The following is a 14,051-nucleotide window of genomic DNA, read 5'->3' as shown; positions in this document are numbered from 1 at the left end:
TCTGCGCGGCCGCTTGGCATACCTCATCACTGACCCCGACCCCGTGCTGCACGACGACCACTTTTTGTGTGATGTCTTGCTTCTGCAGAGCTATGCAAAGGAGTTCCTTGCTGACCAGAAGAGCGACCTCGACTATGACTCCATCCTCGAGGAAGTCAAGGCCACAGGGTGCGTCGCTGTTTTTGTGTTGTGTTGTCTTGTGTGTGTGTGTGTGTGTGTGTGTGTGTGTGTGTGTGTGTGTGTGTGTGTGTGTGGTTCGTTGCTTGAGATCATCCCTTCCACATCCACACACATACACATCCACACACAAAAATAAAATACAGCACGTCAACCCTCACTCACTCCATGACACCTGCACCACCTGCCGCCATCGCTCGTTACATCTGCTTGGTTGGTTGCTGCAGCGGCGCCAACTACGGTACCGGTGTTCGCAAGGAGTAGACAATCTTCACTTTCCCGCCACTCATCTCCCCTCTCTCTACACCAGTGACGTGATGTGAATCTCCCTCTGCCTACACATTGCTTCATCCTTTTGTGTCGTGTCTTTCGCTCTCGGCGTCGTCTCAGCAGCTGTCATTCCCAGTCCCGTCTGTTTCTCGTGCTTTCGTGTTTTGTCACATCACACGTGTGTGTCATGCTCCCTTCCACGTTCCTTTGATCCTTCGTTGCAGTTTGTGCTTGGGGGTCCGAAAGGTACCACAATCATGATGATGATGATGATGATGGTCTGATTCCCCCTTGTCGTCGTAATCGTGGTGCCTCGCATCCCCCTGCTCATCTCCTCTCCGCTCTCCCCTGCGTTCCGCGCCGGCTGGTGCTGGTTGTGTTGCACCATTGCTGCTGCTGCTGCTTCTTCTTGCGCGCAGTTTGTCATGAGTGCAAACCGCAACCACCACCGCCGCCATCAATGAATACACGGATGGCATTGCATGAGCAGGTCGAGCAGGGACAGTGGCAACCACGTTCCAGCGAGACAAACACAGAGGCAGAGACAGGGAGGGGAGAAAGGGGGAGAACAGGAGGATGCGCAAGACACACACACACACACACACACACACACACACACACACACACACACACAGGTAGCCAGAAAGGAGGGGTGCGTGTGCTAGAGGGAGGTGGCTGCCTGTGCCGGGCGCCAGAGGTGCATTGCGCCGTCTTCCCCATATGTGCACACAATGTTCTCGTGCGGGTGGTGCAGCACGCCAATCGGGCCCCGGGCATGCGCCTGAGGGCGATGATGGTTATGACCACATGTGTAGGAGGCAGTGAGAAAGAGTAGGGCAGACGTGTGTGACGTTTCTCTCTGTGTGTGTGTGTGTGTGTGTGTGTGCGTGCGTGTGCGTTCGCGAGATGCCAGACAACATCACCGCCGCCGCCGCCACAACACCAACATCATCCAACACCAACATCATTTCACACCACGACCGGCCCAACCTTGGTGGTGAGACGCAGGTCGCCTGTTTCCTGGACAAATGCGTGCAGCTGTCCGTCCTCGGCGAGGGCATACACGAAATTGCCACGCGGAGAGACGAGACACGACACAAAGTCGCCACTCTTCTTCTGCTTGTTGGTCATCGAGCGAAGCACCTGCGACATGGCATGGCATGGCATCGTGGTGGTGGTGGTGGTGGTGGTGAGGTGGTGCACGGAGAGGTGCGTGTGCAACACAACATACACACATCAACACACAGCACATCAAAAACAACACGCATACACACACACACACGGCACCAACACACACACGACACACAACACACAACACACAACACACAACACACAACACACAACACACAACACACGACACGCGCTCAATCACACACCTGGCCCTTGAAGTTGACCATGTAGAGGGTGTTTGACCGGTTGCAGACAATGAGTGTCTCTGGCTGGTGCGGCACGAGCTGTGCGCTGTTGACGGTCAGCCCCGTTGTGGTGGGCCCGCCAAAGGAATCAAGCGTCGACACGCACTCCCCAGACTTGATGTGCCAGATCTGATGCACACGCATGATGACGGTAGTTGGGGTGACGAGCGGTGAGCGAAAGCAAGCACACGGACTACTTCGCACGCGTTCACATCCTCACTCTCACAGACTCGTAAACATTCGCACATGCACACACACATGCACACACACACATGCACACGCCCCCACCCCGGACCCAGCCGCGTCCACATGCACGACGATGACGGCTGCTGCACCTTGACGGTGCCGTCCGAGCTTGCGCTGATGAGACGGGAGTAGTCCATGGAATAGCACACGGAGTTGACAAACGACTTGTGGCCCCGGAACTCTTTCATCATCCGCCCAGACCGCAGCCCGTGGATCCTACGCACAAATACACGCACACACACACACACACGCACGCACACGCACGCACGCACGCACGCATACACGCACGCACACGCGTACAGTGGCACAACCGTGAGTGATGAGGCTCGTATGCCGCGGCGTGGTTGCTGGCACATTGTGTGGTATGCGTGTGCAACATGTAACAGAACACACACACAAAACGCACACACACGCACACACAACGCACACACGCATGCAACGAGCGCACGAGCATCAGCCATCCCCCAACCCCCTCAACTGACTTGACGGTGTGGTCGAAAGACGACGATGCAATTTGGCTGTTGTCGCGGGAAAACGCAACACACGTGATGCCCTCTGCATGCGCTCGCTCGTACTTGCGCAAACACTGGCCCGTCGACACCTTCCACACCTGCACACGTGCATATGTGGTCGCAGTGGAAGGGAAGGGTGGGCACTTGACAGCATGGCTTATGCACAACGAGCAAAACAGACTCACACCAGCATGCACACAAGATGCACACATACTCATTCAATAACTCACACTCACACTCACACTCACACTCACACTCACACTCACACTCACACGCACACTCACACGCACACTCACACTCACACGCACACTCACACGCACACTCACACTCACACTCACACGCACACGCACACTCACACTCACACGCACACGCACACTCACACTCACACGCACACTCACACGCACACTCACACTCACACGCACACGCACACTCACACTCACACTCACACGCACACTCACACTCACACTCACACTCACACTCACACGCACACGCACACACGCACCCTCATTTTTCCGGCCTGTGAAGCGGAGACGAGCATTTCACTGTCGCGGCTGAAGGCGAGCGCAAGCACGGGCGTCTCCATCATCATAATGCGTTCCTGGTGGTGATTGATGATGATGATGATGATGATTGATGATTGGTGATGATTGATGATGATTGGTGGTGGTTTATGATGGCGGTGATGGTACGTGGAGTCGGTGGTGGGGATGAAGGTGCGTGAGGATGGTGGTGAGGGTGGCTGTTTGCGAACTCATGACATGCAGATGCTGGGGTGCAGTGACACGAGAAGCAGAGCTAGACAGGCGTGCGCCCGCACCTCTGCCTGGTATCTGAGATCCTTGCGCAGCTTCCCAGATTTGTGATTCCACACCTGAACGAGCAAGCGACAAACACGTGAGACAGGGCGGCAAAGGCGCACGCGCGCGCGCACACGCCATAACTCATAGACTCACACAAGAACACGCACAAACGCACACACAAGAACACACACACGCACACACAAGGACACACATACACACACAACACAAGAACACAACCACACACAACACGCACGCGCACGCGCGCACACGCACACACACACACACAACACAAGAACACAATCACAACAGCAACACTACACCACAGCACCACGGGGTGCAGACCTCGATGAGCCCGTCCACGCTGCCGCTGACGAGGAACTTCCCGTCCGGCGAAAACGCCGCACTCTCACAGTGGGATTTGCCGCCAAGCTGAACAGTGGCGATGCCGTGGGTCGGTGTGAGCACGAACAACACATACCCAATAGTCACCCCGGTGGTGGTGGTGGTGGTGGTGGTGGTGGTGTCCAGCAACATACAGGTCGCACTGCGCTGGAAGTGAAAATCCAGCAACACGTGTCGTCTCGCTTCATCCTCTTTCATCCCCTCCCATTCCCTTCTCTCTTCTATCTTTGCACTCGAGTCTACACCGCCTGTGTAACGGTTGGTGCCGCACCTTGATGGTTTTGTGCACACGCGCCACCATGCGCTCCTCCTCCAGCTCCTTCACCGCCGTTTTCCCGCGGAAAAGGTCGATGGATGCGCCTGCGCAGGTATGAACGCACGTGCGCCACATTGGGTGTGAGTGTGAGCGTGAAGCGGCTGCCTGTCCCAGTGACAGGACAAACACACACACGCGCGCGCACACACACACGCACGCACACGCACGCGCACACACACACGCACACGCACACGCACACGCACACGCACACGCACACACACACGCACACACACGCACACGCACACGCACACACACACGCACACAATAGGCAGACCTGAGGGGAGGATGCCTGTGTGCTGCTGCCACTTGACGGCCTGCTGCAGGAGTGTGAGCATTCGCGATGGCGGCGCAACCGTCACATCGCCCGCCAGCGCTGCAAATGTGTGTGTGTGTGTGTGTGTGTGTGTGTGTGTGTGTGTGTGTGTGTGTGTGTGTGTGTGTGTGTGTGATGGTGAAGATGAATGCACGAAGGGACGTTCGCGTTGTGTGTAAGGCGTCATGCGAATGAAAAGAGCATGAGGGGAGGCATCGCGGTAGTAGAGCAGCGACATTGCGCACACGCGCACGCACGCACCTTCAGCAAGAGCTGCGCGCCTGCTCTCCCTTGAGCCGCCCTCGCCGTATGCCTGTGGGACACACACAGCGCCAGCATGCAGCAAACAGCAAGATCAGCAACATGACTCGGGACTTTACGCCCACCATACAAACGCGCGCACACACAATATGCACACATGGAACCATCGATGTGCACACGCTCATCCCATCCCCTCTCACACAACCCTTCCCCTCTTCACACACACACACACACACACACACACACACACACACACACACACACACACACACACACACACACACACACACACACACACACACACACACACACACACACACACACACACACACACACACACACACACGGACCTGTCTGGGGTCGAAGAAGTCCTGTGCCATCATGTGCTCCAGCCGCATGTATCTGTCTGGGTCTGTCTTCTTGAGTTTGATCATGGGGTCTGTTTGACGCAGCACTGAGCGGGCAGCCCCAAACTCCTTCATCTCGATCAATTCAAGCACAATCTGCCATCCAAAGGCAGGCGCACAAGCACGAAGCGGTTCGCATGGGCACACGTGAGCGAGTGTGGCGACGGTAGTGACGCAGGAACGCTCTGTGGTGTTGTTGCATCTGCAAGGCACGCGCAAGAAAACGCACTTGTTCGTAAAGGAGCATCAAAGTCTTGTCTGGCAGCTTGATGTGCGTGACAGTCTTGAGAATGGTGTCCCAGTGACCATGCCGCACATCTGACAGAAACGTGTCCAGGTTGTCAATCACATTCATGCTCACGCCAGTTTCCTGTTTGTAGCGGGGAGGGAAAAGGGGTGGGGAAAGAGGGGTGTGTGTGTGTGACGGTGATTCGAGTGAGGCCGAGCAAGGTGGGTTGTGCCCACTGGAGAGCGAAATCAGACACGCATGTGCGCACACACACACATACACATGTGCACACACACATACACATGTGCGCACGCACACATACACATGTGTGCAGGCACACGCACACGCACACGCACACGCACACGCACACGCACACCCACACGCACACGCACACCCACACGCACACCCACACGCACACACATGCTCTCACGCACCCGCACACAAGTAGACGCACCTCGAGCAAGGCGTTGTAGGACTGCATGAGGTTGTTCTCCTTGAGAAACTGCAGGACGAGGCGAACAACGTCCCCGCTCTCAATCTCCAGAGAGCCATTGTTGTTCGTGGTGCTTGTGCTGCTGCCCTCACTTGAGGTCCGCCTCTTGGATGAGGACGTGCTCGACATGTCTCTGGGTGCGTGTGTGTGTGCGTGTGTGTTGCAGTGCAGTGGTGTTTGCACGTTCGCCAAGAGCAGCAGCAGTCGTGTTGACGGGTGTTGACGGGTTTTGCCACCGTCCAGCTTGGTAAAATCGCCCTTCCCAATGTGGCAAAATAGGACCGCACAGATTGCAGCCCAGTCGTTCAACCCAAGACATTCAGCGGACAAGACAAACAACAAGCGAAGGCACACAAACAAGCGAAGGCACACAAACCATCACCACACACACACACACACACACACACACACACACACACACACACACGCACACACACACACACACATACACATACACAAAGGACAATGGGGGCGTTGTCTGGCGTGAGAACTGCGCTGGTGCAGGGAGGAACCCGAGGCATCGGGTTGGAGTTTGTGAAGCGGCTGGCAGCGCAGCCGCACGTGGAGACCGTGTTTGCGACGGGAAGGAGTGCTGCAAGCAACCTCAACGGCGGTGGAAGCAAGGACAGCGACGGCAACAGCATGTTGATGATAGACCCAGTGTTAGCAAAGAAGGTGGTACCGGTGCATGTTGACATTCGAGAAGAGGATAGCATCAAGGCTGCAAGCGAGCAGGTCAAGGCTGCATGCGGTGGCCGGCTTCACTTTGTGCTGAATGCGAGCGGGTTTCTCCACCGCGCGCACGACGGCGTCGGCCCAGAGCGCAAGCTGGCAGACGTGCGGCCGGAGCTGATCCACGACAACTTCAGCGTCAACGCCTTTGCGCCGATTCTCTGGGCCAAGCACTTGGCCCCGCTTCTCAAGCACAAGGAGCCGGCCGTGTTCGCGTCCATCAGCGCGCGCGTTGGGTCCATCTCAGACAACGGGATGGGCGGGTGGTTCTCCTACCGCGCAAGCAAGGCGGCGCAGAACATGTACATGCGGTGCCTGGCCATTGAGTGGCGACGCACGCACAAGAACGTGACGGTCTTGTCACTCCATCCAGGCACCGTCAGCACCGACCTCTCCGCGCCGTTCGTGGTGAGTGTGTTACGATGAAGGCGAGCAGAGCGCACACCGCGCATCACAGACGCCCCGCCTTGCCTGAAGCACTGCAAAGGTGGCTGCCGAGATGGCTGGTTATCCCGGCGGCTGCCGGGGTCAAAGTGTTGCGCTAACATGTTGCGTTCACGCAGCACCCCTCTCACTCCTCAAACGCACACGGCGTGTATTGCGTGTCCTTGTCTCCACAGGGCAACGTGAGGCCAGAGAAGCTGTTTACCACAGAGCAGTCTGTGAACCATCTGTGGAACGTGATGGATGCGACCACACCAGCAGACACGGGCAAATTCCTCGCCTGGTGCGCGTTTTGTGGGCTTGATCGTGTCTGTTGGCGGCTGGTTGTGTCGGTTGACGGTGCCGGTGGCACTCCCATCCCCACAGTGACATGGCTGTAGGCACTGTTCTCTTAATTCATTCAACATACACGCACACTGCACATGAACACAGGGATGGCAAGGAGATACCGTTCTGATCCCGAACCAAAAAAAAAAAAAAAAAGCGCCAAGCACAGGTGGAGAGGGGAGACGCACCGGGCTGCCAGGTTGCAACGACCACGTGTGACAGCAAGCTTAGCAGTCACGTCTTGGCGACCTTTGCCTTCCCGCTCTTGTGCACAGTTGGGCGCTTGTTGTGACAGTGCCGGCAGCCACATGCCACGCACAGCACACCTTTGAGCACACATGGGCACCTGTTGTTGCATCATGCGTGCATGAGGTGTGCGTAAGTGTGTGTGTGTGCGGGTTGAGTTGAGTTGTGTGTGTGTGTGTGTGTGTGTATGTGTTGAGTTGAGTTGTGAATGTGCTCGCAAGGAGTGACCATACATGTGTGTGTGCATGTGTGTGTGTGTGTGTGTGTGTGTGTGTGTGTAAGCCGCAGCATTGGGCCAGGCAGTCGTGTGCGAGAGTGACACTAAACGAACAGAAATACTGCACACTTCAACAACTCGAGTTCCAAACATAGCCGCGGTCATAAACGGCACACAAACTACATCAGCGACACCCACCCCCCTCCTTCCAAATCGGCGCAACAAACACGGCTTTCGCAACGCACTCGTCATCGACACAGCACTTGTCGTGCTTGCTGGTGTGCTTGGTAAGGCCGCAGTTGCAGTGGGTCGCCTCGAGCAAGCCCGAGTGCCGCGCCGACCGCCGGGTCATCGTGGTCTTCTTCGCCGCTGCAGTTGTCGTGGACATGGCGGTGGTGGCGTGGGCGCGTGGGCGTGTGCGGGTTGGTGTATGTTTGGGTGGACGTGGTGCAGTGGTACAATGCAGGACAGAGGCAGCAAACACAAGCACGCGCGTGTAGGACGAAAGCGGAGCTATGACAGCAGCACGCAAATCGCACGCACGCACACGCACACACGCACGCGCGCACACAGGCGTGTAAACGACCCACGTTGCTCTGCGGGTTGTGCTGCGAGCGTGACCTCGGTATGGGGCTGCTTCACGTGCGCGAGGAGCTCTTTGTACGTCGCAAACGCCCTGTCACACCCCTTTTTGTCGTAGCAGCAAGCACAAACCAACGACAGAGACGCACACGTGCAGAGGGATGGTGGGCCAACGCAAAGAAAGGGGGGGGCCTTCAAACAAAGCCAAACCTTCCTTACCAACACACACACACACACACACACACACACACACACACACCAACCCTCTTACTCTCTGCCATAAAGCGGTACCTTGACGTTGCAGCGAAAGGCCTCTGGGTTGCGGTGTGCTTGCATGTGCGCCCTGAGAAGATCATCGCGCCCAAACCCGCGGTCGCACACCAGGCAGATGTACGGCTTCACCCTGCATCAGCAGCATTGAAGCTGTCGTGAGCTGATAGAGCAGAAGTCGCAGGCAGCGACGCACAACACACACACACACACACACATACACGCACACACACACAACAGGCATACACACACGCGCACATACAAACACACACACACACAACAGGCACACACACAGGGATTCGTCGACGGTGGTGAGGGCAGAGTCCTCGAGGAACGGCGGTACGGTGATAAAGTGGCGAGCTCGCGCGGCTGGCCCTTGTCGTTGTTCTTCCTCGTCCACCTTTACTTGGCGTTGATGCTCCTGTACTGCTCGTAAATCGGGCGCGAGGCCAAGGCGCTGCAACTGTCCGCGCAGCAGCTCACTTGCCGCCAGCGCCCCACCGACATTTCGTTCTGTCAGCTCAATCAGCTGCTTCAACCGCTTCACTTCCAAGTCCTCCCATCCCTCGCGTTCCTTCTCCTCCAGCACCTCAGCCACAGCCTGTGGCTGCTGCTCGCTTTCGTCACCATGCTTCACCTTGTCCTGGCCACTGCTGCTCGCGGCGGTGTCGGTGTTGTTGCCAGCGGGAGCCACGCGGTTCGCTGCGCCCTCCACTTGTGGGTTGTGTTCTTCGCGCGGCCTGCGGTTCAGCTCGGCTGCGCCTGCGCGTGGGTCGGACACGGTGAGCCGCAGCCACCTGAGCTGCGACACCAGCTGCTGTGCAATGGCCCGCAGCTCCACCTCCACGGCTTGCGCCTCATCAACATCAACACCGTCTTCACTCTCGCCACTACTGCTGTGACTGCCACGCCTCCCCCCGCTCTTGCCACTGGTGCTACTGGTACCACTGGTGCCACTGGAACTGGATGAGCCCTTCGTGGCCGTGGCGTGGTGATGCTGGCGAAGCGCGGCCAGCGCGTCTTGGGCGCGGATCACGTGCTGTATTGCCTTTTCATTCGTCTGCTCGCACCGCGACACTTCCCTGGACACACTCCTGTCCTCCATTGTCTCTTGCCTGCGTGCGCGCGCGCGTGTTTGCGTGTGTTTGCGTGTGTTTGCGCGTGTTTACGTGTGTATGTGTGTGTGTGTGTGTGCGTGCGTGTGTGCGTGCGTGCGTGTGTGCGTGCGTGCGTGTTGGCTGGAGTGAGAGAGGGCGAGCGAGCGAGAGCAAGAGAGGGTGAGTGTATGTGTCAGTGCAGTGCTTCCCGAACTCATGTCAGTGAGACAACAACCACTGCACAACCAAACGGCGGTCATATGCGTCTACACTTTATGGTGTTGGTGACAGCTCCTGGTTCCGTTGTGGGTGCGTCTGCATTCCCGGTGGCCCACATTCGGCTGTAATTGCACCTGCAATTGGCAAATCAGCTCCTTTCCCAGTCGGCCACACCGCAAAACAACCAAAGCCCAAAGTGTCTGAGCAGACACCTCTAACTCATGTAAACCAACCAACAACCCGGCCAGACGGAGACAGAGAGAAAGAGAGAGGGAGAGAGAGAGAGAGAGAGTATGCGTCCGTATGTGTGTCCGTGTGCGTGACTTAATAGGGCCCTGTTAACCGCCTGTGCGGGTTTTATTTGGTGTGACATTCCCCGCACGAGATCTTCTCTTTTGCTATTCGACCACATCAACAACCATGTCTCGAGCTACAAAGACGCCTGCATCCTCAGACTAACACAGGATGCGCCCCACACACGCAGGTCCCTCCTAGTGTCATTCGTGTGCAGCAGAACACGTCACAGTGAGCAGGGCGTAACCGCAAACACACCACACACGCACCACCCCATATGGCGCACCATGTGCAAGCGCGCGTGCACCCCGGTGTGGGCGGTCCAACACCAAAACTGGCAATGCTACGCACCTCAAACTAACACAGGATGCGCCCCACACACGCAGGTCCCTCCTAGTGTCATTCATGTGCAGCAGAACACGTCACAGTGAGCAGGGCGTAACCGCAAACACACCACACACGCACCACCCCATATGGCGCACCATGTGCAAGCGCGCGTGCACCCCGGTGTGGGCGGTCCAACACCAAAACTGGCAATGCTACGCACCTCAAACTAACACAGGATGCGCCCCACACACGTAGGTCCCTCCTAGTGTCATTCATATGCAGCAGAACACGTCACAGTGAGCAGGGTGTAACCGCAAACACACCACACACGCACCACCCAATATGGCGCGCCATGTGCAAGCGCGCGTGCACCCCGGTGTGGGCGGTCCAACACCAAAACTGGCAATGCTACGCACCTCAAACTAACACAGGATGCGCCCCACACACGTAGGCCCCTCCTAGTGTCATTCATGTGCAGCAGAACACGCCACAGTGAGCAGGGCGTAACCGCAAACACACCACACACGCACCACCCCATATGGCGCACCATGTGCGCAGTCTTACAGAGGTCTTGACGAACAATTGAGATGTCCTCCTACGCTGTGATGAGCCTGGTCAGCTTGCTTGGCTGAAAGGACTGGGCAGATCGCCTGCACAACCGGTGGCCAGTGGTGTTATGTGAGGGTCGTGCATGAGCAGAGAAACAACGCATCCGCACGACACTGGCATTAGCATGCAGGCCCACGGATAAGTGAACGAACAAACAAGCAAGCAAGCAAAAATACATAGAAACAAACACACACATATGCACACACACACACACAGGTGCGCATGTTCATTCACATGAACAACAGCTCAACGAACCAGGTCGTGGTTTGGTCGGAGTCATGTCGACAGAGGCAACCGAGCTTCGGCCACCCACCATCTTCTCGCGGTTGCGCGGGTTTGGTGCCTGATATTGACATTCCTCTTGGGCTTGCTGCTGCTGCTGCTGCTGCTGCTGTTGTTGTTGTTGTTGTTGTTGTTGTTGTTGTTGTTGTTGTTGTTGTTGAGGCACCTGTGGTTGTTGTTGTTGTTGTTGTTGTTGTTGTTGTTGTTGTTGTTGTTGTTGTTGTTGTTGTTGTTGTTGTTGTTGTTGTTGTTGTTGAGGCACCTGTGGTTGTTGTTGTTGTTGTTGTTGTTGTTGTTGTTGTTGTTGTTGTTGTTGTTGTTGTTGTTGTTGTTGTTGTTGTTGTTGTTGTTGTTGTTGTTGTTGTTGTTGTTGTGGCACCTGCTGCTGCTGCTGCTGCTGCTGCTGTTGTTGTTGTTGTTGTTGTTGTTGTTGTTGTTGTTGTTGTTGTTGTTGTTGTTGTTGTTGTTGTTGTTGTTGTTGTTGCTGTTGTTGTTGTTGTTGTTGAGGCGCCTCTTGTTGTTGTTGTTGAGGCACCTCTTGTTGTTGTTGTTGAGGCACCTCTTGTTGTTGTTGTTGAGGCACCTGTTGTTGTTGTTGTTTGTTCTCTGGTTCCTGCTCATCTGCTTGATGTTTTGAGGGCTTGCTGCTCGTGGGTGCCATCAGTGACTGCAGAAGGGAGACAGCGAGTGGCGCACCTGGTCGTAGAAACACACCCCAACAGCTTGGACTTGAACAACGCGCTGGAGAAGTAGGCAAGGTACATGTGGCAAAGTGGGCAAGCTACACACCATCATTTCGCTGCCTCAAAGCCTCGCCGCGAGGTTGGAGCTGCTGTTCCTCGAAAACTGGCTCCGTTCGCCGGGCACCTTGCACTTGAGGTTGCGAGTGACAAGCGGAAGAAGCAACGTCAGGACATGTGTGGGTGCGTGCGTGTGTGGGTGCGTGCGTGTGTGTGTGTGTGTGTATGCGTGTGTGTGTGTGTGTAGGGGTACCTGCGGGCTCCGCGTCATTTGAGTCCGACTTCGGTTGCCACGCATCATCTGTATGTATGCAGAATGTACGGTCGCCGATGAGATTGTTGGTTGGTGTGTCTTGCATGTCATCCACGCGGTACATCACGCATGCACGATCGCATCACGCATACACAGAGCACATACATGCGAGTGCACGTACGAAACAGCGGTTTCCTAGCGCCCTCCCGAGTGCTTGCCGCCTTCTTGCCTCCCCTACGGCCGCGCACAGGGAACAGCCGCAGTCTCGACGGGGCCAGTGTCTTCACTCTTTTTCGGGGGTGTTCCTGCTTGATGCCCGCTTGTCGACATCGCTTCTGCCCGTCGGCAATGATGGAGATCCTGTCCGTGAGGCGGTCGATGAGAGTGCAAATGTCCTCAAGGTCAACGACAATCCCCGAGGGGTATTCTGTGATTTCGTCCAGCTGCCGCGACATGGTGCGCATGAGCTGTTTCACGCGATCTTTGGTTCGCCCTGTTCGGCCAGCAATGCACGGATGATCGTGTGAGTACGCAGGAGTGGATATGTGTGTGTGTGCGTGCGTGTGTGTGTCTGTCTGCCCGAGCGTGTGCGCATCTCTTTCTCTCTCAACTCACTCACTAGCACATACACACACACACACACACTCGCTCTCTGTCACCCTCTGTCACTCTCTGTCACTCAGTCACTCTGTGTCAGCGCGCACGCGCACGAGTACGCTCGTGTACACGTGCATGATATCCTGTTTCACCTGTGTGCCGGCTTGGTTTGTGTTCTGGCGTTGGGGCAGCGACGGGAAATGATGTGGCTCGGTCGGTGCTGCCCGTCGTGTGAATGAAAACCGCAGCCGTGTGCTTACATACAGGGGGAGAGCCCTTGTACGCAGGACACACGCACTCATAGACGTGGATGCAGTCAGCGCGGGAGCAGAACTCGCACGTAAACGCAGCTCTCATGGTGACAGCCTTTGGGTCCTTGTCAGGGAATGACACTGTGAACGACAAGTCACTGGTGCGATCAACACTTGGACCCGCTTGCTTAGCGATGCTGAGTGCCGATGACGCGCAGCGTTGTGCCTTCGTAACCACTCCATTGACTTGAGCGTGTAGAACCTTCTGTCTTTGCTCCTCCGCGAATGAGAGCAAGCGGCGCAGCAGGTAGTCAGCACGCCCCGATTTCCTGTCAAGGTGTTCCTTGAGAACGCGGTGAAAGGACTGCGCCCATCGGAGCACAATGATTAAACAACCAGGCATGTGCCACGAGGTAACGGACAGCGAAGAGCACGTAAGGGTGTGGTTCTTCAGGTGAATGCGTGCATATCTCTGGGTGCGTGTGTGTGTGTGTGTGTGTGTGCGTGTGTGTGTGTGTGTGTGTGCGTGTGTGTGTGTGTGTGTGTGTGCGTGTGTGTGTGTGTGTGTGTGCGTGTGTGTGTGTGTGTGTGTGTGTGTGTGTGTGTGTGTGTGTGTGTGTGTGTGTGTGTGTGTGTGTGAGCGTGTGTGTGTGTGAGCGTGTGTCTGGGTATGACCACTAACCTCGATATAATTGTTCGTCGTTGGATCTTGGAAATCTTGGA

The 14,051-nt window shown here is 56.2% G+C and overlaps 5 protein-coding genes across 5 annotated transcripts in view; 2 read left to right on the top strand and 3 right to left on the bottom strand.

The window, feature by feature from the left end:
• The window catches only part of PTSG_07080 (uncharacterized protein), a gene marked incomplete at its 5' end in the record, with an annotated part of 1,864 nt that extends 934 nt beyond the window's left edge, over window positions 1-930 (top strand). Inside the window, 2 exons of the mRNA XM_004992438.1 lie at window positions 89-168; window positions 405-930. Of these exons, the coding sequence (XP_004992495.1) occupies window positions 89-168; window positions 405-441 (117 nt within the window). The 3' untranslated portion in view covers window positions 442-930. The remainder of the gene's footprint in view (window positions 1-88; window positions 169-404) is intronic.
• A 178-nt stretch (window positions 931-1,108) lies between these two features.
• PTSG_07079 (WD40 repeat-containing protein SMU1) lies at window positions 1,109-5,970 on the bottom strand (the record flags this gene model as incomplete). The annotated part of the gene is made up of 14 exons (XM_004992437.1): window positions 1,109-1,228; window positions 1,438-1,590; window positions 1,824-1,991; window positions 2,198-2,324; window positions 2,591-2,718; window positions 3,123-3,218; window positions 3,438-3,491; window positions 3,763-3,849; window positions 4,094-4,182; window positions 4,413-4,511; window positions 4,713-4,764; window positions 5,063-5,215; window positions 5,349-5,489; window positions 5,803-5,970. 14 exons carry the CDS (start codon window positions 5,968-5,970, stop codon window positions 1,109-1,111), a joined length of 1,635 nt encoding a protein of 544 aa, XP_004992494.1.
• A 336-nt stretch (window positions 5,971-6,306) lies between these two features.
• Window positions 6,307-7,474, top strand: PTSG_07078 (short chain dehydrogenase; the record flags this gene model as incomplete). Its single annotated transcript, XM_004992436.1, has 3 exons — window positions 6,307-6,981; window positions 7,194-7,300; window positions 7,450-7,474. The coding sequence occupies 3 exons, from the start codon at window positions 6,307-6,309 to the stop codon at window positions 7,472-7,474; spliced, it is 807 nt and encodes a 268-aa protein (XP_004992493.1).
• Window positions 7,475-7,578: 104 nt separating this feature from the next.
• PTSG_07077 (uncharacterized protein) lies at window positions 7,579-9,764 on the bottom strand (the record flags this gene model as incomplete). Its single annotated transcript, XM_004992435.1, has 5 exons — window positions 7,579-7,690; window positions 8,053-8,176; window positions 8,398-8,494; window positions 8,681-8,792; window positions 8,953-9,764. 5 exons carry the CDS (start codon window positions 9,762-9,764, stop codon window positions 7,579-7,581), a joined length of 1,257 nt encoding a protein of 418 aa, XP_004992492.1.
• A 1,447-nt stretch (window positions 9,765-11,211) lies between these two features.
• PTSG_07076 (uncharacterized protein) overlaps window positions 11,212-14,051 on the bottom strand; it is a gene marked incomplete at both ends in the record, with an annotated part of 6,693 nt that continues 3,853 nt past the window's right edge. Inside the window, 5 exons of the mRNA XM_004992434.1 lie at window positions 11,212-11,246; window positions 11,461-12,183; window positions 12,481-12,528; window positions 12,662-12,973; window positions 13,230-13,657. Coding sequence (XP_004992491.1) covers window positions 11,212-11,246; window positions 11,461-12,183; window positions 12,481-12,528; window positions 12,662-12,973; window positions 13,230-13,657 — 1,546 coding nt within the window. The remainder of the gene's footprint in view (window positions 11,247-11,460; window positions 12,184-12,480; window positions 12,529-12,661; window positions 12,974-13,229; window positions 13,658-14,051) is intronic.

Source organism: Salpingoeca rosetta, assembly GCF_000188695.1.
Source record: "Salpingoeca rosetta unplaced genomic scaffold supercont1.16, whole genome shotgun sequence".
Taxonomy (NCBI): Eukaryota; class Choanoflagellata; order Craspedida; family Salpingoecidae; genus Salpingoeca; species Salpingoeca rosetta.
This window is presented reverse-complemented; position numbering and strand designations above follow the sequence as displayed.